The sequence below is a fragment of the Ictidomys tridecemlineatus genome, unplaced genomic scaffold (assembly GCF_052094955.1).
Source record: "Ictidomys tridecemlineatus isolate mIctTri1 unplaced genomic scaffold, mIctTri1.hap1 Scaffold_46, whole genome shotgun sequence".
NCBI classification, from domain to species: Eukaryota; Metazoa; Chordata; class Mammalia; order Rodentia; family Sciuridae; genus Ictidomys; species Ictidomys tridecemlineatus.
In genome coordinates this window covers 136075-162219 of record NW_027522984.1, presented here as the reverse complement: position 1 = coordinate 162219, position 26145 = coordinate 136075, and the positions used below count along the sequence as shown (strand labels likewise).

General features: G+C 36.0%; 1 protein-coding gene and 1 pseudogene across 1 annotated transcript in view; one reads left to right on the top strand and one right to left on the bottom strand.

Annotated features, from left to right (window-relative positions):
• The window catches only part of LOC144373691 (cytochrome P450 3A9-like), a 27296-nt gene extending 2831 nt beyond the window's left edge, over nt 1-24465 (top strand). Inside the window, exons 3-13 of the mRNA XM_078036724.1 lie at nt 2744-2796; nt 4807-4906; nt 8628-8741; nt 9185-9273; nt 11767-11915; nt 16784-16911; nt 18049-18115; nt 20865-21025; nt 21252-21478; nt 23541-23703; nt 24033-24465. Of these exons, the coding sequence (XP_077892850.1) occupies nt 2744-2796; nt 4807-4906; nt 8628-8741; nt 9185-9273; nt 11767-11915; nt 16784-16911; nt 18049-18115; nt 20865-21025; nt 21252-21478; nt 23541-23703; nt 24033-24122 (1341 nt within the window). The 3' untranslated portion in view covers nt 24123-24465. The remainder of the gene's footprint in view (nt 1-2743; nt 2797-4806; nt 4907-8627; nt 8742-9184; nt 9274-11766; nt 11916-16783; nt 16912-18048; nt 18116-20864; nt 21026-21251; nt 21479-23540; nt 23704-24032) is intronic.
• Nucleotides 24393-26145, bottom strand: LOC144373689 (olfactory receptor 2AE1-like; annotated as a pseudogene).

Genomic DNA, 26145 nt, shown 5'->3' with positions numbered 1-26145 from the left:
CTTGAGCTCCCTCTATTTTATCTCCTGAGTACAAATGCCAGTTTAGTGTCATCAATAAAAATGTTTATCTTCAAGAGAAATTTAGTAGTTTTTATCCTTTGAGAAACAATGTTCAGGCCCCTCCTGGAGCATGGGCAGGTTTTCCCTGGAGCTCTGATGTCAACTCTTCAAGAGCCTCAGTGGAACAGCTTGGATCTCTCGTACATCTGCATTTGATCTTCATGATGTTGTTCAGACTTTGAATTTTTCATAAAAATGATTTTTAACTTGCTTGGTGCACATTTCCACGACGATTATATTGTGCTTAGTATTTGAGCAAAAAATCTGTGAAAGAGGGCATGGTAAACACCTTCAAACATTCCTATTCTTTGCAAGGTCTCATGAGTCCCTTTGTAAATTAAAAATGAAACTACAATTTCTGAAGTACCCCAAGCATTCATAAGTTGACAATTTGCACATAGTTAATTTTTTAATATGTAAATACCCTGTGGTTATTTCCATGGCTTCACCCAAGTTTTACTTCCTGTGACATATTTGGAGAATTTAACAGATGAAACGACAGCATTCTGCATTTCTTCTTATCATTCAAAGATAGCACCCTAGCAGTGAGTCTTAGCAACAAATAAGTATGAATGAGATAAGTTAGCCCTTGTATATGGATTTCACATAATTAAACACAAGATGTGTATTGTTTTTTAACAAAGGCAGTATCACATATGAAATGAACAGTAATCACATGATTTAAAAAAAATTTAAATTTTTAAACTAAATACAAGGTAACATGTTCCACAAGAAATGTGAATTTTCATCAAGCCTTTGTCATTAACCCGTTTAGATATCTGACTCGGGGCCTGACTCTTGACAGAAATTTATGAGCTCAAAACCAGAGGCCAGAAAAAAATGCTACACTCTGCTCAGATTATCTCTTCCAAACACTGAGGCTTGTTTATCATACTCTAATTCTATAATTCTGAGCATAATTATAGACCCCCCTGAGAATTATAGGCCCCCTGACACCCTGAGAATTCCATTCTGCTATTCCTGCTGAAAAGGCATTATTTTCTATTTACGCTTTCCAGATAAACAGTATACTAGACAGGCTGTAAGATCCACATAATTGGGGATCTCCCTGTGCATCATGAAAACATCATCCCTGAAATATAGCAATAGGAAGATTTCTTTTTAAGTGTTAGAAAAAAAAACTTAGAGCAAGTACTTAATTTGTTGACTCCCATGGGTAGGAGTTGCATCTCTCCATCTTTTCCACTTTGATCTGGAAAAACAGAAGGTGACTCCATTTTGGCAATCCTTACTTGTTCTTTCTCACTCCACAACATGCATGAGAATCACTGTTATGGTCTTGGTATCCCTCAGAAGCTCATCTATGAGGCAATGTAAGAAAGTTCAGAAATAAAGTGATTGAATCGTGAAATCCTTAATCTACTCTATACTATTTCCTCAGTAAGGATTAATTGGGGGCAACTGTAAGCAGGTAGGGTATTGTTGGAAGAGGTGGGTCACTGGGGGCCTGGCTTCAGGGCATACATTTTGTCCCTGGTTAGTGGAGTTTCTGTCTGATTCCTAATGCCACATCCTGAGCTGCTTTATTCCTTCACACTCTTCTGCAATGCTATTCTGCCTCACCACAGACCACAGCAACACAGGAAGCGATGTATGAACTGAGACCTCTGAAAATGTGAGCCCAGTAAATCTTAGTTTTCTACATGGTTCTTGTCAGAGTCACAGTAGTGAAATAGTCAGCTAAACTACTCACATCAACATGGTCAACTTAGAGGTGACTGGTGCCTTGAACTTCCTCATTTCCCCAGTATTCTACGGAGATTCATGAGAGAAATGAAAAAAGATCTGGGGATGAATGAGTGAAGTGGCCTTGAGAATATCCCTGGGAAACTCACTCACTTTTTCTCAGCTTTGATTTTTTCACATCCAGGTGGAGGGAATGACTCAAATTTGGCAGGATTTCAAAACAGTCCATGCACATGAGAAAATGATACAGAAAACTAGACTTGCTTCATATTCATACTCAAGGACAATTAGTGAAACTATATCACACACCTGTAGTCCCAACCACTCTGGAGGCTGAGGTAAGAGAATCACAAATTCAAGGTTCATAGGAAACTTGGCAATACCTTGTCTAAAAAAAAAAGAGGATAATTTCTTCAATATGTACAATACTTCAAGAAAATTCAAGATGGACTCTAAATTCCCTTTTCTAATATGCTGCAGTCTGGCTGGGCACAAATTAACCAAGCCGCCACAAAGCCTTGTAGGTTCAAACAGCAACTCTTTATTCTGGAACTCTCACCAGCACTCTACATACACTTCCCAGGAACACACTCCCTCCACAGGGCTCCACGCAGTCAATTCTCTCTGAATCCCAAGAGAACTCAACGGGAACTCAAAAGTAGCGAGCACCAGAGGCAGCAGGATCCGCTCTAATCCCAGAGCCACCCTAATCTCAGAGCAGGGTCATCTTTTAACCATTCCCTTCAGCAAAATGCCAGGCATCATTCCGACTAAACTGTGGCTCTCAACACTAATATCCCATTTATTTTCTCTTCTTTGCCTTTGGATGACTTAGAATAAGAGCTTCCCTCTAACTGCCAGTTATAGACCATATTCCAGTCTGATTTCAAGGGATTCTAAATATTGGTTCATGAATTAAAAGCAGGGTTCAATATTTTCAAAATAACAATATAAATTCTCTTGTTTCTCCACCCAGAGTTTTTGGCAGTATGATGTCCAATGTCATAAAAAGTATGGGAAAATGTGGGGGTGAGTGCCACGTCCGGCTAACGGGAACCGAGTCCGGCGAGAGACATTGAGGTTAAAAAATTAAAAAATCACAGGACACCAAGGTTCTTCATCCAGGAGGAGGCATGTGTGCGCTTTATTGCCAAATTTGTTCTCCTTAAATATCTTTTGTAACAGGGGAAATGACTCAAAGGCGAGGAGAAAAGAGTAATAACTGTGTCCTTGGGTTATCGTCATGTCCCCTTTCAGGAGGCTCGAACAGGTCAAGCTGTTCCGAGAGACACATATGCTCGAGGTAGATAAACTGGAAACTGCAAGCCTGTATCACGGCCTTGTGAGCTGGCCACCTGCGTCACGGCCTTGTGAGCTGGCCACATTGACATGCAGAACAAGGAATTGGGGGCTGGGCCCCGGGGGACAGGGAAGGCCTGCTACCAGCAGGTGAGTATTTTGGAAACTTCCCTTGAGTAGACTTATTAAATGAGGCACTCCAGGGCAAGAGGACAATGCCAGCCCAGAGCTATTACTGGGAATTGATTACATAAAGCTTTTAGAGGCTCCTCCTCCTGTCAAGAGTCCCATATTTCACCAGATGTCATGGTTCATGGACAAGAATGTCATACTTTTGACTTTTCTCAGTCTCTGATGACCCAAAAACTCTTGGCCTCACCTTCTCTCTAGTGCCCAGCCTCTACCCCCTTTTCCATTTTTTTCTTCATTAGGAGCCTTTAATACTGCATAGGAGACATTAAGTCAGACCTTCCTAAAATGTTCACCATGCATGGCTTAATCTACTTTCAAGATTGTCACATTGAATAAAAGTGACCTTTATATAAATTTTGGGGTTATTATGTACATTTGAAAGAAAAGAGGAGACAGAGATGAACAGATTGGGAAATGATTTGACCTCTGCTTTCTTTTGTTTTAACTTTCTCTGCAAGTGTGAAGTCTTGGAGATTTCATTTGTTTTTCCCTGACAATTAGGAGTTTTCACTAGAAGTATACACAGGGATTTCTCTGCCTACCTCATTCTACTGACTTTCAAGAATAGACTTCCAGTACATTTTAAACCACTGTGTTTCCATGGGCTTATGTACTTCATAATCTGCTAGGGTGAAAACAGCTAATTTCAGTAGCCATTTTCTTAATAATTCTTGATGAAAGCAGCTCCAGAGGTATTATTGTAGTTATTGTGTTCTATAAGCAAGTGGAAGAAGGCTTTGCCTCTTCCTCCCTCTTCATCGTCTCTCATCAAGTCCTCAAAACAGCAGAGCTGACCACATCATCCTACCTAACTGGCATGGCTCATAAAGGCCATGTTGTTGATTGGAAAGAGCACACAGGGCTGAGTCCCCACTGATACAACCTTAGCCATCTCTTGTATCTTAAGCACTTGTAAGAACTTAATAATTTACTTGTCTATTTTTCTCTAATTTAATATACTTTCACATCAGAAGAAACAATTAAAGCATAAAAAGAGAACCTTCAGAAGTGGATAAAATCTTTGCCCCCTGAACTTCATTTATGGTGTTAATATTCACAATATTAATAAGCTTAACACCAACAAAACAAATAACCCAATCAATAAATGGGCAAAATGACTGAGCAGACCCTTCTCAAAAGAAGAAATACAAATTACCAATGAATATATGAAAAAATGTTTAACATATCTCCCAATTAGAGAAGTGCAGATTAAAACTGCACTGATTATAAAATATTTTTAAATACAAAATTATTAGAGAATGAGGTAGAAAACATGTACGCACCATTTAGACATCTCTGACCAGGCTCTTCTTATAAAGAGTTTCTTTATCTTTAAATATCCCTTCCCTGCTTCAGGTACATGACCTTCATTTTATATGTCCAGAATGTTCTTGTGTGTCATTACCTAACTTGAACTTGTATCTAGTGTCACTGTGCATTCTACAGTCAGGCATACGGATTATGGAATATCAGTTTGGATTCCTGGGTGTTGCTCTAACTGAAGAATATGTCTTAGTAGGTTTAATGAGCTCTTCTTTCCCAACACAGATTGTATGATGGTCAACAGCCTGTGTTGGTTATTACGGATCCAGAGATGATCAAAACAGTGCTGGTGAAAGAATGTTATTCTGTTTTTACAAATAGGGCAGTAAGCATTAATTTTTTTAAATTTCTTTTTTTTAATTGATTTTTTAAAAATAAATTACAGCAGAATGCATTACAATTCTTATCACACATATATAACACAATTTTTCATATCTATGGTTGTATATAAAGTATGTTGACACCAATTCATGTCTTCACACATGTACTTTGGATAATGATGTGTATCACATTCCATCATTTTTGCTAACCCCCGCCCCTTCCCTTTCTCTCTAACCCCTCTGCCCTATCTAGAGTTTATACATTCCTCCCATTCAACCCCTCCCTAACCCATCATGAATCAGCTTTCTTATATCAGAGAAAACATTTGGCATTTGTTTTTTTGTGGATGGGCTAACTTCACTTAGCATTATCTTTTCCAATGCCATCCATTTATCTACAAACACCATGATTGCATTCTCTTTTATTGTGGAGTAAAATTTCATTGGGAATATATCCCCCCCCCTTTTTATCCATTCATCCACTGAAGAGCATCTAGGTTGGTTCCACAGTTTTGCTATAGTGAATTGCGCTGCTATAAAACACTGATGAGGCTGTGTCCCTGTAGTATGCTGATTTTAAGTCCTTTGGGTATAAACCAAAGGCAGGGATAGCTGGGTCAAATAATGGTTCCATTTCAAGATTTCCAAGGAATCTCCATACTGCATTACATATTGGCTGCATCAATTTGCAATCCTACCAACAAAGTATGAGTATGCTGCTTTCTCCCTATGCTCGCCAATATTTATTGTTGTTTATCTTCATAATAATTGCCATTCTGACTGGAGTGACATGATAGTGGTTTTGATTTGCATTTCTCTGATTGCTAAAGATGATGAATAGCTTTTAATATATTTGTTGATTGAGCTTATATCATTTTCTGTGAAGTGTATGCTAAGGTTATTTTTAAAAATACAAATATTTATTGATTAAATTTGTGTCTTGGAGTAATCACAGCTTCACAGAAATTAGCTCCAAAACTGTTCAAGGAAGTTTCATAAAACTTTTCTTCTGTTTTTCCCAATTGACATGCTTTGAATATCATATTACTTATCTCTGAATGTAGTCTATTCCTGTTATTAGAGTAACCAGAAATTGACATTGATATAATCCACAGAACTTATTTAGATTTCACCAGTTTTATGTGCCCGTGTACATAAGAGCCTATGTACATTTGGGCAAAATTGCTGCTGTGGATAAATCCATATAATCATCAGCTTTCTTGGGATATAGTGATCCCCAAGGCTCCCTCTTGCTAGTCTTTTCAAGTCCTGATGGGTCACTTGTCTTTTTCTCTTAACAGCGTCTCCATAAGAGCAAGTATTGTCTTTTATGGGGGACGCTAATACATGAAAAGATTTGCCTCTAACTTTTATGTTGTTCTTGTTTCTCTCCTAAAAGTTATAGACTTTACAATTTACATAAAAACCTATGATCTATGTAATGCTAATTTTAAAACATGGTGAGGGTTCATTTGTTGTTGTTGTCTTGTTTTGTTGGTCTGTGGCTGTCCAGTTGTTTCAGTACCATCTTTAGAAAGACTGTTCTCCCTCTGATCATTCTGTTTACACCATTGCAAAGCATTCATTTGGGCTGAGAGGGTGTGTCTATTTTTCACTCTGTTTTATTTTAGTTGTGCCTGTGCTCTTCTCTCCATTGTGTTTTTTCTTGCAATGAGTTTCATTACCACTTTAAGTACCAACCTTGGGGGATGGTGACTATGTTAATAAAGCAAAGGAAAAAATATGTTATCATCTTGGGGCCAGGGTTGTGTGGTTCAGTGGTACAGTGCTTGCCTAACATGTGTAAAGGGCTGGGTTCAGTCCCCTGCACCACATAAAAAAAATAAAATAAAAATATTGTGTCCATCTACAAGTATATATATATATATATATATATATATATATAGACAAAGAAGTTACCATCTTAACTTTTCTATGCATGCATTTGCCCCTTAGTTCAAAAAGATGTGACACCTCATCTGGGGGAGTCCCTAGTATTATTATCAGAACAGGGAAGACTAGTGGCCTCTCTCAGTGGGTTTTATTGTAATGAACTGGTCTTTGCTTCTGGCTTGTTGGTTTTTCTGATGAATTCATAGCCTCAGAATGCTGAGCTGACTTCTCAAACTCCTGTCTCCTGGTGTGTTAAGTTAGCATTAGAGACTATCATACTGTTTAACTCCTTATTTTCTGTTATGTTTGTATGTGGTGCTGAGGATCAAATCTGGGCTGCATGCATGTCAGGCAAGCGCACTACCGCTTGAGCCACATCCCCAGGCCTCCCACTTTATTTATGTTGGTTTTTTAATTTTTCATACAAATTCAGAATAAGTTTGTCTGCAAAAACCCACTTGGTGAGATTTTGATAAGAATTCAATCAAATCTATAGATTACTTTGGAGAAAATCTGTATCTTTTCTGGGTTGAATCTTTCAATACATGTTATGCTTCTCCATTTCTTGAGATTTTCCTTAATATCTTTGATCAACATTTTATACTTTTCTGCATAGCAATCCTGTACTTGTGTTTATATCTGTTCCTAATGTGTTTCATTTTCTTTGGAGTGACAGTGAATAGTATTGTGTTTTTAATGTTTTTTTTTTTTACATTTCCCTTGTTTTTATATAGCTTGTTTTTGCATGTTAATACTGTATCTTACAACCTTGGTGAACCTATTTATTAGTTCTAGAAGTTTTAAAATATTCTTTGAGATTTTTCACATTGATAATTTTGTCCCCTGAAGACAGGGTCACTTCAGGTTCTTTCATTTGCAATTTTTATGCCTTTTTAAAAACATTGTCCCATTGCTCCAGTACAAATTTAGAGTATAGTAATATTGGATAAGAATGATAAAAGTAGAAAACTATACATTCTTCCTGAACTTAGGAGAATAGATTCACCATTTCACCAGTAAATGTTATGTTACCTTAAGGTTTTGTTGTTGGTTTTGGGTTTTTTAGTATATAGAGTCTGTTTCAGATTGAAGAAGTTTTTTTTTTCTTCCTAGTGTTTTGAGCTTTCATCATGAATGAGAACTGGATGTGTACCTTTATAAATAAAACACAGTGTTGGAAGCTGAATGACAGCTTCCAGCAGGTTGGATTGACAGGCCAGTCTCAAGCTGGGAAACATAATTATCTTTCCTTTTCCTTCTGTCCCTCCATGTTTGTGTAGTGGGAGATGATTCAACAAAAGTGCTTCCATATAATTGCATAATTTTTTCAGAATTCAGAAGAAGTTCCTAATATTTTAAGTTATTAGATACTATATTTAAGTGGCTATATCCTGGCATCCCTTGCAAGACATTTATGCTGTACATATATGGAAAAGCATAACTGGTCTAGGCAACCTAGTTTTCCAAGGTTATCTGGATGACTGTCATCAATCAGTTTTTTCCTGTGCTGCCTGTATAGGATGCCCTAGGTCATAATGCTCTCTGTACCCTGGAAGAACAGTTTACCTACCATGAGGGGTCTTTGTATTTACACAGCAGCCGTAATATAAATACTGAACATGCATCTGGTGGCTGGGTACCCCCTCTACCCTCACAAGAGAAGAGGAATTTGGGATAAAAGTTTATGGAGCATCTAACACAGGGAGAGCCCCCTAGTAGACACTCAGTAAAAAACTGATTAAAAAAACTGATGCCTGTTTAACAAGTTCTCTACAATGTGGAGACTTCCAAAACATACCTCATACAAAATGTCTTTTTTTGTGTGAACTTCAGGTAGTTTTGCCATTGGGATTTATGCAAAAAGCTCTATTTGCAGCAAGGGATGAAGAGTGGAAGAGATTTCGAGTCTTGCTGTCACCAGTGTTCTCCAGTGGGAAACTCAAGGAGGTAATAAACTAAGAGGACTTTAGTTAAAAACTTAAATAAGGATTTGGGGATAGGACATGTGTGAGAACATCATCGTTTTCCAAAGAATATTTCACTAAGTTTGAAATTTCTAATTAAAAAAACTAAAAGTAAATATCAGAAAGATCAATACAGTAGAAGGAAGGGAACAGAGGGAAGAAAGAGAGGAGAGAAAGGGGAAGTATTGGGACTGAGTTAGAACAAATTATTTTCCATGCTTTTATAATTATGTCAAAATGAAACTTATTCTTATGGATAAATAAAAAGAACTAATTAAAAATTTCAAATGACCTATTGTCTTTATATCTAGAAGAGATATTATTTTATTCATTATAAATATCTCATACTTTATAATCCTGGGAAAACCAGAGCCTCGGGGACTCGATTCTCCTCTAACTGTGGGTGAAGTTGTGTTTTGTGCTTAGAAGATCCCCATCATTAACCAATATGGAGAAGCATTGGTGAAGTACCTGAGCCAGGAAGTGAAGAAAGGCAAGCCTGTCACTGTGAAAGAGTAAGTAGCAGGCAGCTCTGTGGTTCTGAGCTGTTTTAAGACCTTCCAGCACCCTGCCAGGGAACTGAAATTATGACTGTTGAGCTACCCCCTGACCAGACAAAAGTAAGTGTGTGCTGTCACAACCACAATGGGCCACACAAGGAGGAGAGGCTCCTAGGATGAGGCAGGGTGCTGGGACATCTGTGTACAAAAACAGAATTAGTTTATCTGCTTGATCGTCAATGTGGATATTATGTAAGTCAAAACACATATTTTACAATGAAGAACATAATCACTCAGAAGTTGAGGGTAGAGCCTAGGGAATGTTGGATGGGGGGAAGTTTCTTGTACCTATTGAGCAGGGATAGAAAGATATAACACAGAGCTAGGGATGTAGCTCAGTGGCAGAACACTTGCCTAGCATGTGTAAGGCACTGAGTTTGATCCTCATCATCACATAAAAATAAACTGATAAAATAAAGGCATGCTGTCCTCTACAACTAAAAAAAAATATTTAAAAAAAATTAAAAAAGAAAAATACCATGCAGGCCATGGAACAACAAATCTCTTCATGGTTGCACTGAGAATATCAGCAAAATACAAAATATGAAATATTCTCACCACTTGTTCCTCCAGTCTCAACAGAGATAAGGTCCTGAAAGGATATGGATTACAACTACCATATCATTTGTTATATAAAATGGGTTATTTTGACCCATGAACAACCACTGATACTTGGTGAAGGTGATCCCCCCACTCACTGCTTGACAGGGTCACAGTGAGAAAAAGTGTTGGAAAAGCCGCTCTCCCACTGTCTTGACAGGGTCACAGTGAGGATGAATGCTGGCAAAGCCATGCTGGTTGGTGGGTAACCGAAACCATGAGACCCTTTTTTTTATGTAATTGGGACTTTGCATTTTCATGCATATGCTTCTCACAGGAGGCATGAGTATGTTAAATGCCAAACAAATTAAATCTTAGATGGCTAGAACATAAAAGGTAGTTCATGCCTTGGAGGGTGTCCTACTACCCAACATATCAAGGACAATGTAGAAGGCTATTCTTCTATCTTAGTACATTGTGGACAAACCTAATAACAGACAACAATCATCTTCTGAAAGGTCATGAGAACTAGTGCTCCTTGACTGAGAAACAAAGAAACTCTTTGAGAAAGCAGCTCAAACAGTTTTATGAGAATAAATTTAGGAATTAATTAAAATAGATTTATAAGACACAGTTTTAGAATAATGTTAGAAATATTATTTTATTTAGATTCTTAAGTTTAGAAATTCTTAAGTCTTTAGTTGTATAGGTTTTTGATATGTTTTAAGGATAATTCATAAACTTTAGGATATTTTAAATATAATATTTAAAGGGACATTTTTAGATGGGCATTTTAGATTAAAAATAAAGTACAAGTGTACTTTAGGTTAATGATTGGTTAGGAGACTTAGAGTCTGGTTACGTAGTTTGACATTAGTTAATAAGAAAATAACATATCTTGGGAAAAATAGTAAATCTTGGGAAAATCTGCAAAAGTAAATTAGTGACATATTTTATTAATGATTCTGTACTTTTAATAATTATATAACTGAAGGTCATATCCTGGAAAAATGTAAATTAATGTACCCTCAATCATGGTTAAGGAAATGTCATGTCTTGGCAAAGTTTTAAATTATATAATTAATGACGTATTGTGAATCTATAATGATGAGAAAAATTGTAATAAAAGGGGACGCAGAGAAAGCTGCTTTAGCTCTCTCTCTAGATATTGCTCGAGGGAAGGTCTCCTGTCTCATCTTATCGCGGACGCAACTCATCCTTCAGGACTCCCTGGACCCCGCTAGGGCAGGACCCCGGCAGATACTGTCTTGGGAAATCTGAGAGAATGTGTTCCCCACGTTGTGAGATCATCCAAGTACATTTTGAGAAAATTTTCAATGTTTTAACTGAGGATATTCTTACTCATTTCCTTTTGTGAGATTCTGCCCTTGGGGCCACTTTGGGTCCTGAAGTTCAGGACCTCTCAGGAGCTGTAGCAGTGGGTGCAGAGAAGGGGGGGCAATGTTTCTGCCTCTCAGAACAGGGTGTTGCTTTTATGTGATGTGCTAGAGAGGAATCAGCTCTGGGCACAGACTGTGCTGAGGCAGGACCTAGGTCAAGGTCACCTATATTGGATCTCCTACCAGGAGTCAATTATAACACCTTGGTTTTGCTGAAGCTCCATACTTAATCATCTTTTATCTTCTGCGCTCCACTCACTGAGGTAATTTATCTGATTATGGGTGTCTGTCTCTGTGACTGAACTCCTTGAGCTCACTACCCTGGTATCCCTAACTCCCCTGGCACAGGGGCAGCTGCCTCACGGCATTTGATAGGAGCATGGACTAGTCATTTGATCAACAGATATTTCTGACGGTTTGTGAATGTGCTCATATCACTTCTTCCAGCATGTGTAGTAGGAGAGTAAAGCAGTACAGATTGAAATTTTACATTTCTTTTTCTACTCAGAATTTTGGGGAGCTACAGCATGGACGTGATCGTTAGCACATCTTTTGGAGTTAATGTCAATTCCCTCAACAATGCACAAGATCCATTTGTGAAAAAAGCCAAGAAAGCCATTGGTTCAGATGTCTTCCATCAAATTTTTCTTATAATTAGTATGTGGATCACCGTTTCTTTTTTTTTTTCTTTTAAAATAACAACTTCATTAAGATATTATTTACATACTATATGATTCCTTACAATGTAAAACTCCATAATTTTTAGGATGATAAATGATATGTGCAGCCCTCACCATTGTCAAAACTCAGAAAACTCATTATCTTTTAACTGTCAGCTTTCAAAATGGTTTATGCTAAACAAACACTACTGTATTTTCTATTTCTTTAGCCTTGCATATGATGCATACATTATAAAAATGGGGACATACAATATGTGGTCTTTTGTGATTTAAGGTGATATCATTTAGTATTTTGTTTCCAAGTAAAATATATATCAGTATTTCATGTTTATGGCCAAATAATATACCATTGTATAGATATACTACAATTTAGTTATCCTTTCATCAGTTCATAGACATTTATGTTATTTCCACCTTTTGGCTATTATGAATGGTGCCATTATGAACATTAGTGTGACAACTTGTTTGTGAACTCTAGTTTTCAATTTCATCTGAGTATATACTCAGGAGTGAAATTGCTGCCTTACAAAGTACTTCTGTCAGTGTTTTCCATAATAGCTGTACCATTTAATATTCTTACTAAAAGTGTATGAGGGTTCCAATTACTTCACTTATTTTCTAACACTTCCTGTTTCCATCTCTTATTTTAGACATTGTAGTGGATGTGAGATGTCAACTTATGTGGATTTGATTTGTATTTTCCTGTTGGTTACTGATAACAAGCAATGTTAATCACTTTTTTATTTGTTCTTTTCAGATATACATCACATATTTATAAAAACATAAAGTATACCTTATTCTAATTAGGATGGCAGGCTTGTGGAGGTACATGATGTGGAGATTCACTATGAGGTGTTCATCTATGTACATAGGAAAGATAATTCAGATTCATTATTTTAAAGAATGTCTATCCATATCTTTCCCCACAATTACCTGAAGTATTTGTATTTTTGTTTTGAGGCTTAAGAATTTTACTGGTGTGATTCTGTACTATGTACAACCAGAGGAAGGAAATCTTGTGCTCCATTTGTGTACAATGTGTCAAAATACATTCTACTGTCATGTATAACTAATTGGAACAAATTTAAAATAAAAGAAAAAATAATTTCTAAATAATTTATTTGAAAAAATACTTCTTCATATATTCCTTACACAGTTTCTTATCAGATTATGATTTGAAACAAGCTTTTCCTATTCTATAAATATCTATTTACTTTCTTGATAGTGTCCTTTAAAGCACAAAGTTTTTAGTTTTTTGCAGTTTATTCCTATCATGGAAGGTATTCCATATCCCAACCATTAAAATGAATGAGCTGGATTTCAAAATCTTAAAATGTATTAATATTAAAGCTGTAGTGTTCACAAAAGAAAAGCAATTGATAGTAGATGCATGCAATTTGATGCCATTTATATAAATGTTAGAAACTGAACAGGTCTTGGAAACTTAATATTTAAATCATTTTCTTTTATTGTTTGTGCTCCAAGTATCAAATATAAGAATTGATTGAAACCATATTGACTTACATACTTTTTATTGTTTACTACTAAAAATTGTAGTTTAGCTCTGATATTAAGGTAGCCCAATGATTTTAATTTAAGTTTAACATTCAGGGCCAGGTGAGGACAACATGTTATTCTTTTGCATGTGGCTATGTAGTTGTTCCAGCACCATTTTTTGAAGAGTGTCTGCCCTGTTCAATGGCCAGGGCACCTTTCTCAAAATTCCATGGTCCATAGACATGTGGGTTTATTTCTGGACTCTAAATCCTATTCCATTTATCTATATGTTTACCCATCTTGTAGGACCACATTTTATTTTTGCTTTGGAGTGGGTTTTTAAATCAAGAAATGTGAGTCCTACAACTTCAATCTCATTTTCAACATTATTTTAGCTATTCTGTGTTCCTTTGAATTCTATGTGAATTTTAAATCAACTTGCCAATTCCTCAAAGGAGCCAGCTAAGATTCTGTTACAAAGTACATTAGAATCTGCAAATCAATTTCAGTACTATTGCCATTTAAACAATATTAAGTTTTCTGATCCACAAACCTGAGATGTTTTTCCTAGTCATGTAGATCCTCTTTCTTTTATTTCAACAATATTTTGTAGTTATTATTGTGCTTGTCTTGCACCTTTGTTAAATTGATTCCTATGTATTTTATTCTTCTTAATGTCATTGAATATAGAATTATTTTTTAATTTCTTAGTTTTTCTTTTGGGTTGCTTATCACAGTGTAGAGAAATGCAGTTTATTTTTGTGTACTGATCTTGTATCATAAAATGCTGGTGAACTTTTTATTACTTACAGTATCCCAAGAGAAGTGGTGAGAGAGAAATGCTTGTCATGTTCTTGATTTGGGGTAAAACTATTACATTATTAAGCTACAAATTTTCATAGATATCATTTATCAGATTTACAAAATTTCATCCTAGTCCTAATTTGCTGAGGGTTTTATCACAAAAGAATGATTTTGAGAATTATTTTTCCACGGGGAATGTTGGTTTTGATTTTATCAAATGTTTTTTTCTGCATCAATTGAAATAATCCTCTGTGTTGACTTTTTTATTTCATGGATTTGGTGTATTACACAACCATTTCCTGTGTTGTCTTTGCTTGGTATTAGTATTAGGGTAATACTGGTCTTTTAGAGTATATTCAGAAATGCTCTTTTAATTTTGGAAGTGTTTTTGAAAAATTGGTATTAGTTCTGTATTTTGTAGAATCTACTATTAAAACAATCAAGATCTGGGCTTGTATTTGTGAATAATTTTCTATTACTAATGCAATCATGTTACATTTTACAAGTTTATTCATGTTGTATATTTACTTCTCAATCAATTTCTGTAGTTTGTGTCTTTTAGGATTTTCTGCACAAATATATGTGAACAAGCAAATTGTTAGAATTCTTTCATAATCCTTCTCCAATGGTAGTAATAAATTCTTTTTTCATTTCTCTTGCTATTCATTTCTTTTTTAATATTTATTTTATTTTTTCATTAACATGTATGAGTTATGCAAATAAATGGAGTTCCATGTGATGTCTCAACACATATACACAGCATACACAAATGAAATAGAGCCTTTCTTTATCCACCTTCTGCCATAGCCCTTTCCAACCTTTAATAATCACTATTATACATTCAGGTCAAATATTTTTACCTTCCACATATGAGAAAAAACATGTGGTACTTGTACTGATGTGTCTAGTTTAGTTCATAAGCTGAATGTCCTCTAATTCCATCCACTTTTAGCTACAAAATACAGAATTTCATTCTTCTTTATGGATGAATGTTCCATTGGGCATATATGTATGTGTGGGTATATATATTTTTTATTTTAATATATATTATAAATACATAAATTTTATATTATAATATATAATAAATAAATATATATATCACTTTCTTTATCCATGCATTGATGGATACCTAGATTTAATGCACATATCAGGTATTCAGAATAATATAGAAATAAATCTGGATGTACAGATGTTCCAATCATATAGAAAAAATATATTAATATAAAATATGTTTTATATATCTATAAAGTATTACATATATAAATGATATATATTTTCATAATATAACAAATTTTTAAAAACATAATGGCCAAATACCCAAGTAATCCAGTTTAAATATAGAAAAATTCTCCAAATAGTTATTTCTCAAAAAAAATGACTTAAAAATACATGAAAAAACTATTCAATATCACTTGGTGTAAGGGAAATGCAAATAAAAACTACAATAAGGCATCATCTCACCCTGGTTAGAATGACCATTATCAAAAAAAGAAAGAATGAATGAAAAAATAACAAATGCTAGTTAGATGTGGAGAAAAAATTCTCTTACATACTGTAGGTAGAAATGTACACAATTCTGGAAAAGAGTGTGAAGGACTCCAAAATAAATAAAAGTAGATATACCTTCTGATCCAGATGCCCATTTCTAGTACATATTGAAGGAAATATCATATGAAACTGTTATGCCTTTGTATTTCTTGGTCAATCTGGCTAATGGTTTGGTGATTTTTATGACATTTTCAAAGGGGTAAGGTGACATATACACACCTTTTGTTTTTGTCGATTTTATTTCTTTTCTATTTCATTTGTTTCAACTTGAGTTTTATGATTTTCTTTCTTATGCTTCCCTTTTGTTTAATTTCCTCTTTTCACCATTTTATGATTTAACTTAGACTATTGACTTGAGAACTATCTTTTATAAAACCTATACATCTGTAGCTATATGTTTATGAGCACTGCTTTGGCTACTTCTCCTAAGTGTGATATAACATGTCATCACCTTAATTCACCTAAAAAACAACTTCTAGTTGCTTTTGGATTCCATCTTTCATGCTTGACAGTTGTGTCTGGAAGTTTTATAGTTAATTTGTATTTTTGTCTGAGTTTCCTGATTTTCCATCTGTTATTGATTTCTGGTTTCAGTTCTTGACAGCTGAGAAACATAGGTCAACTTGTACCTATCCTGCCTACTTTTCCTTGAATGCATAATTAATTATAGCACAGAGTATAAACTGTTTTACCCAGAGACCCTATTCCAATACACAAAAGGGTAAGGAGCCAGGGAATTTAATCCTCTTCCTTTTATCAGTCCAGTGGCATTGATGGGGCCACTGATCTCCTGCTATGGTGGCTGCAACCCCATGTATGAAATGCCCTTGCTCAGCCATGAACCAGACACCAGGTACTGGCCACAGAGGCAATGGCTTCTGCTGGAGGAAACTGATGATTTTTCTCTTCTGTATTTTTTATAAAATAATCAATGCTCCTGGGATGTTGCCTTTTCATCAAGGTTTCTCTTTATTTTTTCTTTCACTTTTTTTCTAGTGATATTTCCATTCCTTAGACCAGTGTTTCAAGCATTAAATGTCTACAAGTTTTCAAAAAGTGCTCTGGATTTTTTTAAAAATTCTGTAATGAAGGTGAAACAAAAACCCCTAGAAAATAAAGAAAAGGTAAAACCTGGTGGTGGTGACATGACAATGTTCGCTTTTTGATCATTTATTTGCTGTGTACATCTGACTTGTGCATATACAAATGTACATGTAATTTTGTAAGTGGTGCTGGGGATTTAATCCAAGGTCTCATGTATGCTAGGCAAATACTGAATCACTGAGCTTCATTCCCCAGTCCCTCTCTGTACATTTTTTAAAGTTGATGGAATACTTTAAGATTTGCACTGGAGAATTTTTACATTTTGGTTAGAATGAAGATCAAATTTAAAAAAGTCAAACTGATAATGAGTAAGATTGAAAATTTTTGATACAATAATAGACATGATGTTATGTCTTGAAAAAAAATATCATTCAAATAAAAACCTTATCATTTCCCTCTCATTCAGTAAACTGTCAAAATAAAAATCGTATTTCAAAATGATTTTACTGTTAAAAGTATTCCCCAAATCTTAAACTGGTGAACAATCATTACAATTCCAAGCCCTTTACATCTTAATTGGCACATTCTTCAAAGGAAGGTCCTATTGGGCACCTGGTGAAGTATGTGTATGTTAAATCTGAGTCTTTTCCTGTCCACAATCAGGCCGTGCTCTTCAGTTACCATCAAGGTAATATGATAACCCAGGTTTGCCTTCTGCTTTGCCTGGAGGTCAGCACAAGAATGTCTCCAGGTCAGGGAGGCAGGACAGACATCCCCAAGTGTGACTGAAGATTGAATCATGTACCTAATGGGTGGAGGATTTGATGATACACAAACAAAAGCTAGTAATCATCTTTGAAACTACCAAGTGTATTCAGTGTGGTCATTGAATAAGAATTAAGGAAAAATAAAAGAATTGAAGTCCAAGACCACTTCCTGGTCAAGCAAGTATGACAGGAAAAGGAGACAAACTCAGCATTATGGGGAGCAAAGACCAACAGATATTGGACACCATAGCTGGATTTCTCTCAGGAAAATATCCTGTTTTCCATGGTTTATACATGCATATTTTTTTCACTTGTGGGTTGTGTAACCCTAGCCAGACTTCTGGACTTAAAGGACCCATATTCTAAGAAGGGAGGTGAAATGCTACATTCAAGATGTACTTCTGACTTTATGACTGATTTTGTCATTCCCATTTCCATTTCTAATTCCAGAACCGCATTGATTTTCTCCAGTTAATGATTGATTCCCAGAATTCCCAAGACAAGGAGCCCTACCAAGGTAACCAAGAATGTTTCATGGTCCATTGACACGGAAATTCAAATAAGCAAATTATCCTGAAAATATACACATTTTCTAGAGAAAATAGATTTCCACCAAATTGCAGGAAGATACACATTTGGATATTGCAAATGGTGCCCACATGTACTGTCTAGAATCATACAGATGTAACAAGGCTCAAAAATTGAAGGGAAACTAGGAAAAAGCATTTCAGTCATGAAGTTAGTCTGTTGTCTTTTTACCATCAACATCAGAACAAATGATGATTTGAAGCCTCATTCAGATACACTGAATCAGAACCTCTGCCTGGATATTTGCATTTGTACATCCAATCAGGAGGTTCACTGTTCCAGTAGTGGTGAGGGTCAATGGCAGTACTGGGTGAAAATGTGTTTACTAGCTTCATCTGATATTAAGATTAACTTTTCCCATGTAATTCATAAGAATGTTGTGGGGGAAACCTCCGATACTGTGTAAATATCCTATTCCTCAGCATACTTTCACCAACTAGTTTTATCATACATGAATGATTTTTGATATAAAGCATTTGAATTATGATGTTTACAAACTGCTGTCTTTATCATTCTATTGTCTACTGTACATTTATGAGTTGGTATTAGATTGTCAGAGAGTTCCATTCTTATTTATGTCAGTATGATGTTATATACTATGAATTTATTCTCTTGCTATCATTTTTTATTTTTATGGTCAAATTCTCTTGGGCTTAAGTCTTTTAACAACTTATCCCTTCTCTTTCTGTTCCTCGTCCCTCTTCTCTTCCTCATCTTATATTTTGATTGATAAAATTGACTATATTTTATAGCAGTTTAGGTTCATAACAAAACTGAGAAGAAGGCATAGAAATTTCCCATATCCATTTTTTTCTCGAAATTCATCTGTTTCCCCCATTACAAAGGTCCCTCACCAAAATGATATATTTGCCACAATCAATGAACCATCACAGATAAGTCACCTTACCCCTAAGTTCATAGGTGAACATAAGAGTTCTTGAGTTTGTACATTCTATCAGTTTTGATTCCTATATAATGATATATATCCACATTGTAGAAACATACACAGTATTGCATATGTTTTCTCAGATTGTTTTGGGAGAACATTCTTGCTTTCTGGTGCAAGAAACTCTAGGTTCCTTGTCTATATCCTTTGATCAGGCCTGGAATCACCCATTTTTTCTAGAAGCCCTGGCTTTTTTAAGTGAGAGATGGTATTAGAAACCAAAATCTGGAAGTGTAATGTGACCATTACTACTGTAGTTTCTTTGAGATCGTTTCTCTGAACAGAGATATGAAAATAAAATATATTAGTGCAGACTGAGCAATATAAATATTTCTATGTGAGTCCATATACATGGTTGAAACAGTAATCCTCTCCCTGATTCCACTACAACTTTCTGTGTTGAATGAAGTACTAAATATAAGTATTGTTCATACAGTAAGCACTGGATACGTGGCTATGTAGCTTTTGGCATGTAGGTAATGTTACTGAAGAAGTGTACTTTCTATTGTTATTTAGATTTAATTCATTAAAATTTAAATTTAGATAGACACATATGGTTAGTGGCTACCACTAACTTAAGTGTAACTTAAGTTTATACTCCAATTTCATTTTAGTATCATTGGGTTTATGCCAGTAGTGGGGAAAATTTGGTTTGAGTTTTCCCACAATAGCATCATAGAAAGCTTCTGTAAGCTAGAATTCCATGTAGATCTTTCTCACACTCATTTTGTATTTTTGTATTATTTTTTGTTATGAATTACATCGTTGGAATGTATACCATATTTCGTTCAGGTATTTGAGTATCAACAAATCCTAATCATTTCTCCAATCAATGAGATGAATACTTGAATGTGACATTTTAGGAGAAAAGTCAAGAGAAACAACACCTTCTATCACAAAGGCTGTTTGATGATTATGAAGTTCAGCAAATAGAGGGGATGTGTACTAAGAAAGATGACATTCAGCCCAAGATTGATAAGCAATGTTAATTTCACTCACTGAACCCCATCATCCTATGGCTTCTGCCTAATGCCCTGTATCAACACATTCTTTCTTGTGTGATTTTAATACCACTCATTAGGCTCTGGTTAATCACTACTCTTCTGGGTTATTTTTCTCTGTATAGTTTCTGCACACCCTGAGATCATCCAATTTGAAAACTGGTGCCCCAGGTCTTCTATTACCTGATGATTCTTAGGCTAGTTTGTGAACAGAGTTGACTACATCTCATGGAAGTTCAGATTTCAGTTTAGTAGCTTGAAACTCTGTGTTTCTAATAAGCTCCTTGAAGCTTTTGATGCTGCTGGTCCATGGACCACAGTTTGTGTAGAAAAATTTCTCTGTGGCTCAGTATAGTTCTGTCAATTATGGCCTTTATTTTCCCTGCAAAGATGCCAGTATTGCAAATGCTTTCAAGGTTCTTCAAACTACATTCTAGATAGAGTAAGTTTATTTTTTTCCCAGGGGAAGAGTGCTACCCACTATTTATAGCTAAATAACGTTCATGATATGCAAGGCACAGTTGAAAAATACTGTTTGTTTGACATCCATACTGTCTCTTGAAATCACCCAGTTGTGTTCGTGGTGGGGGGTGGCAGAATGAGGAACATTATGAATTGCTCTTCCAGTTTTTCCTCATTGGATTTTGGATCATCATTCTGATTTATGTTCATGTGAACTGTAAAGTGTGCATGTACATGCTTAGACTAAATTGTCTTTCCTCCCCTTTTAGGTCTATCTGATCTGGAGATTGCAGCCCAGTCTATTATCTTTAATTTGGCTGAGTATGACACCACTAGCAACACTCTTTCATTTATTATGTATCTACTGGCCACCCACCCTGATGTCCAGAAGAAGCTTCAGCAGGAGATTGATGAGACTTTGCCAAATAAGGTGAGTGAATGGCACCTGGAGGGGAGAGGAGAGTTAAAATCTCTGGGCATCTCAGTGTGTTATTGGGCAGTTCTAAAATTATGATGGTTATTAAATACTTTACAAATGCTATGGTATTTTACCAATATGAGTTATTTGAGGAGCTCTGAAAACATCAGTGTACTGTGTCAACAAAGTTTTAAGTTATTTCCAAATCTTAATTTACAAAAAATTTCTTTCTTGTCAGGCACCTGTTACATATGATGTACTATTTGAGATAAAGTATCTGGACATGGTGGTGAATGAAACTCTCAGATTGTATCCAATTATTGAGAGAATTGTGAGAGTCTGTAAAAAAGATGTTGAACTCAATGGGGTGCGCATTCCCAAAGGAACAATCGTGGCTATACCAACATATAGTCTTCATCAAAACTCCACGAACTGGCCAGAACCTGAAAAGTTCTACCCTGAAAGGTACAGGGCTCCTGAGAAAAAAATCCACCCTTAAGAGGCTGTTTCACACATGTTCTGAGGACTTTTAGTGCAGATGGCATACATGTGATTTTAAAATTTTCTTGTTTTAAGAAAATTTTAAGAAGTCTTTTACAAAGTGGTAATTGTTTTAGAAGACAAACATTAGAAAAAATAAATGACTATAGCCATTTAAGGCCCTAGAACATCAAGATAAGCCCTATCTATTATTAATGTGATTAATTCAGTATGGAAATTTTTATATAAATGTGTAGTTTTTAAGGACTGAAATGCTATCACATTTCATTTGATGTTAAACTGTTTTTTATTTTATTTAACAGTAATCTATAAACCTTTCTGCCACTTGACCAGTCTCTTATTTTAGATGCTTATCTTTTTTAATCATTTTAGGATTTTTGTCCTGTTCACTATAGCTCCTTGAATTTTCTACCAGCTTTAGGAAGCACTGCTATCTTCCACTTGATTAAACATTGCTTCCTGGTTCCTCCAGCACAATTGTTAAATACAAGTTAAGGCCTAAGAACCACCCCCCACCCAGATAGTTTAAGCAGCCTCACTGAGGATGGAGAGAGCTCAGATCCTCAGAGTTTTGTCTCTGGAGTGTTCTGGGCCAGCTCTTCATACTATCCACATTTGATGACTTTTTCAAAGCCAAGTAACCTGCCCCCAAGACACCTGAGATATTCATCCTTAAATATGTCTTGACCTTGGTCTTCTGAAAATTTTGATCCTTGACCTTGGTCTTCTGAAAATTTTGATCCAACCTCACAGTTTGCACTCTGGAAAGAGTTACTGTTTTCCTGTTGTTGTACTGAGGAGCAAAATAAAGAAAGTTTTCAGGGTAGTGTCTGGGGGGTCCAGTGGCATGGGATCAAGACTACTCTTGGCCCCTAATGTTACACTTCTTGATTAGAGTGACCTTGTCTTGTTGGTTATGAGTTCCTCAATGCCAGTTTCCTCCAATTTCAGCACTTCCAACTTTTGAACTTCACAGATACAAAATCAGAGATTACACATCTCTTTGATTCACTGAGGCATGATAAGATACTACATGCTTAAAGTGCATCAGGGACTAGACCAGGATGAGGAAAATTACAAATATGTGTGGTATAGAGGACTCTTGACATACACACAAGCATAATCTACAGACAGTAGTTTGGAAAACGCTTTCCATGCTTCCGCATCTGCTCATCATCTGCTCAAACAATTATCAACCAACCTCATCAGAACCTCCACACACCACAAACCCTCCAATAGATTCCATATTACTTTGATTCATAATCACCTATAAATTTGCCAAAATGTTCTCAAATATATAAGAATACATTAAAAAAAATCACAATGTCATTATCACTTTCTCCAAATAAACACTTTCTCCTTAAAGTAATCAAAAAACTAGGGCTCAATTTAAATACAAACTGGGTTCAACATTCCAGATATTATTTCTAAACTTATGAGACAGACTCAGAAGACAATGATAATATTCTATGGAGAGAGAGGCAGAAACAGAAGGAGAAGGAGAAAATAGATGAATGAGGAGGAGGTAGAGGAAGAGAGGAATTGTGTAAAAGAAGGGAGAGAGGAAGGAAGGGAGACAATAAGATCCAGATAAAAAGGAGTATAGAGAAGAGAGGTAATCATGGTGGGAGAATTTTCTCCTCCTTCATCAATAAAAATATGAAATGCAGGAGTGGAAGTTATGGTAGGAACACACTTTGCTTCATTTATATGCTCATTTTCTAATTTTTTAAAGAGTGTGTATGGATCACAATCCTGAATATAATTTCAGTACTTAAAGACATATTTTCTTTTAAATAGCATTCATCACATCTTAACAAGACAGAGAGCTCCTCTAGTGTAAGGAGAATGAAAGTTCTGTAGGTTTCAATTCTTATAAGAAAAGTCACAGAAGGATTTCAGTGACCATTCCACAAAAGAATCCTGTGCTTTGCTGCTTATGAATGTTTAGGAGACAACCCCAATTATGTAGGTTTCATAGATTTATGTCTCAATAACTTATTTTCATCTACTATTGTGAAATTAGGTTCAGTAAGAAGAACAAGGAGAACATCAATCCTTACATATACAAGCCCTTTGGAAATGGATCCAGAAACTGCATTGGCATGAGGTTTGCTCTCATGAGCATGAAACTTGCTCTTATCAGATTACTGCAGAACTTCTTCTTCCATCCTTGCAAGGAAACACAGGTCAGGACACTTTATGAAAAAGTAAGGTCTTGTGGGTAGTTACATTTAGTTGAGGAACCTATTTAAAGAAAAGTATCTGCTCACTCAAAGACTCTCTTTTGAGACACTTGTGCAATGTTAGGCTTCTTCAGTTTTAGAGCTCTATATCTGTGGCTTTATAAAAAACAAGATATTAAAGATCAGGTAGCTAAGGAATCCCAGACACAAGAGGCTGAAAGTATTTTTTACTTGTTTGTATAGCTTTATTGTCTGAAATGTACTTTTTCTGATTCTTTCTGTTTTTCGAGTTTCATTTACTACATCTAAATATACTTGCTTAATGTTTGCAGATTCCTCTGAAATTAAGCAAGAAACCATTTCTTCAACCAGAAAAACCCATTGTTCTAAAGGTTGTGTCAAGAGATGAGCCTGGAAAGTAGAGTCTAAATCTCCCTGAAAATCTCTGCTATGTTCTTCAAAGAAGATGTATCTCAGAAGAAAAGACATATTGATTTTCTCTATAAATAAAAAATTGGTCTTGAAAATAGATTTATGGGTGGATGATGCTCTTGAGTTACTAGGAGGCTGGACCTTTGCTGGGCTTGTTCATTGTCTGTGCAAAGAATTATGTGTTGTTTTATGGAAAGGAGGTGACCATCTGTGTGACAGATATGAAAACTCAGCCTCTCTGGTTTTGGAGGAATTCTATCCACCCACCTCTGCACCCTCACCTCTTCATATCTGCCCTTATAAATTCTTAAACACTGATTCAGTAACTCAAAATATCTGAGTAGAAATACTTTATCATCAACTTTTTTCTTTCAAAACACGCTTTATTTCACAGGTTTCTAATATTAATCAACACATTCTAATTTTATACTCCCTAAATAGTCTTTGTTGTCATGATTTACATATGTATTTTCCATAAAAATAATGATAGAAAAGGTCTTTATATATTTATCTTAATATTTTTAGAGTATCACTTAACTTCATATGTCTACTTTAAATGGGATTGGTAAAGGTTTTTCCATAATACTCTGAAGGATTTAGACACATATACAATGCTACTTGAATTTCTGCAACTCAGTTAAAATAGTGAAGGTATACATAAACCACTTTATTCTTTGGATAGTCAAAGTACATCATGGATCTGGAATCTTGAAAATTCTTAGAGTTTTACCCATAATAACGCTCTATACTTGGGCCAAATACAGGTGTAGTCATTGGGTTATAATACCTCTCCTCAACACTCTCCTCAGAGCCTTAGCTACATCCTTATTCCGGAGAGTATAAATCAGAGGATTCAGTGTGGGAGTAATGATGCTATAGAACACAGAACCAACTTTGTCTTGCAGTGGAGTGCGCTGGGACCTGGGCCTCATGTACGAGAAGATGCAGGCACCAAACCAGAGAAAGACCACAATGAAGTGGGAGCTACAAGTGGCAAAAGCATTTCTTTTACTCCCAGCTGAACGCATCTCAGTGACACTGTGCAGGATGAAGCCATAGGATGTAGAAACCAGAATGATGGGGAGGAGGAGAAGCACGATGCTACAGATATACACTGTGGTCTCATAGACGGTGACATCACCACATACCAACTTCACAACAGCTGGATACTCACAGGAGAAGTGGTACATTTTTTGAGATCCACAGAAGGGAAAGTGCATCAAGATGACTGTGTGAATTAGGGAGTTCAGAGATGCCCCCAACCATGAGGTGAGGGCCATCATCAGTGCCACCTTTCTGCTCATGAGCACAGTGTAACGCAGAGGATGACAGATGGCAAAATACCTGTCATAGGACATGAGAGCTAGCAGAAGACACTCAGCACCACCCAGAGACAAATAGAGAAAGTGCTGGGTGGCACATCCCAGGAAGAAGATGGACTTGCTGCCAGACAGGTAGTTGGTAGCCATCTTGAGGATGGTTGTGCAGATGTGCATCAGGTCTATGAAGGAGAGCTGGCTGAGCAGGAAGTACATGGGGGTGTGAAGTCCACGATCCACACAGATGAGGAGGATGGTGAGAGTGTTGCCACTCAGTGCAACAAAGTAGACCACCATGGTCCAGGCAGAAAAGGAAAAGGTGCGTCGGGGAGTCATGGAAGAGCCCTTCAAGGATGAAGTCTGCCAGAGACGTCTGATTCCTCAGCCACATGGTCCCTTCAAAGTCCTTGGGGAAACAGGGAGTGGAGACAAAGTGTGATGCCAGAAATATGGGATCCTGTGTACAGGGTGGTAAGCTCTCTTGATCCAAGAAAATATTTGTGAAGAGTTTTTTCTCTATTTGTAAGTATCCAGAAACTGAAATTATTGAAATTCATTTTTTTTCAAAGCAAGACAAACCTAAAATTTGTCATCACGATCATGGTCATTTGAAATTCCAAGACTCTATTAAGGGCCAGAATTTATGACTCTTTTTACTAAATATAGGCCTATGTGTGTGTAATCATGTGTATGA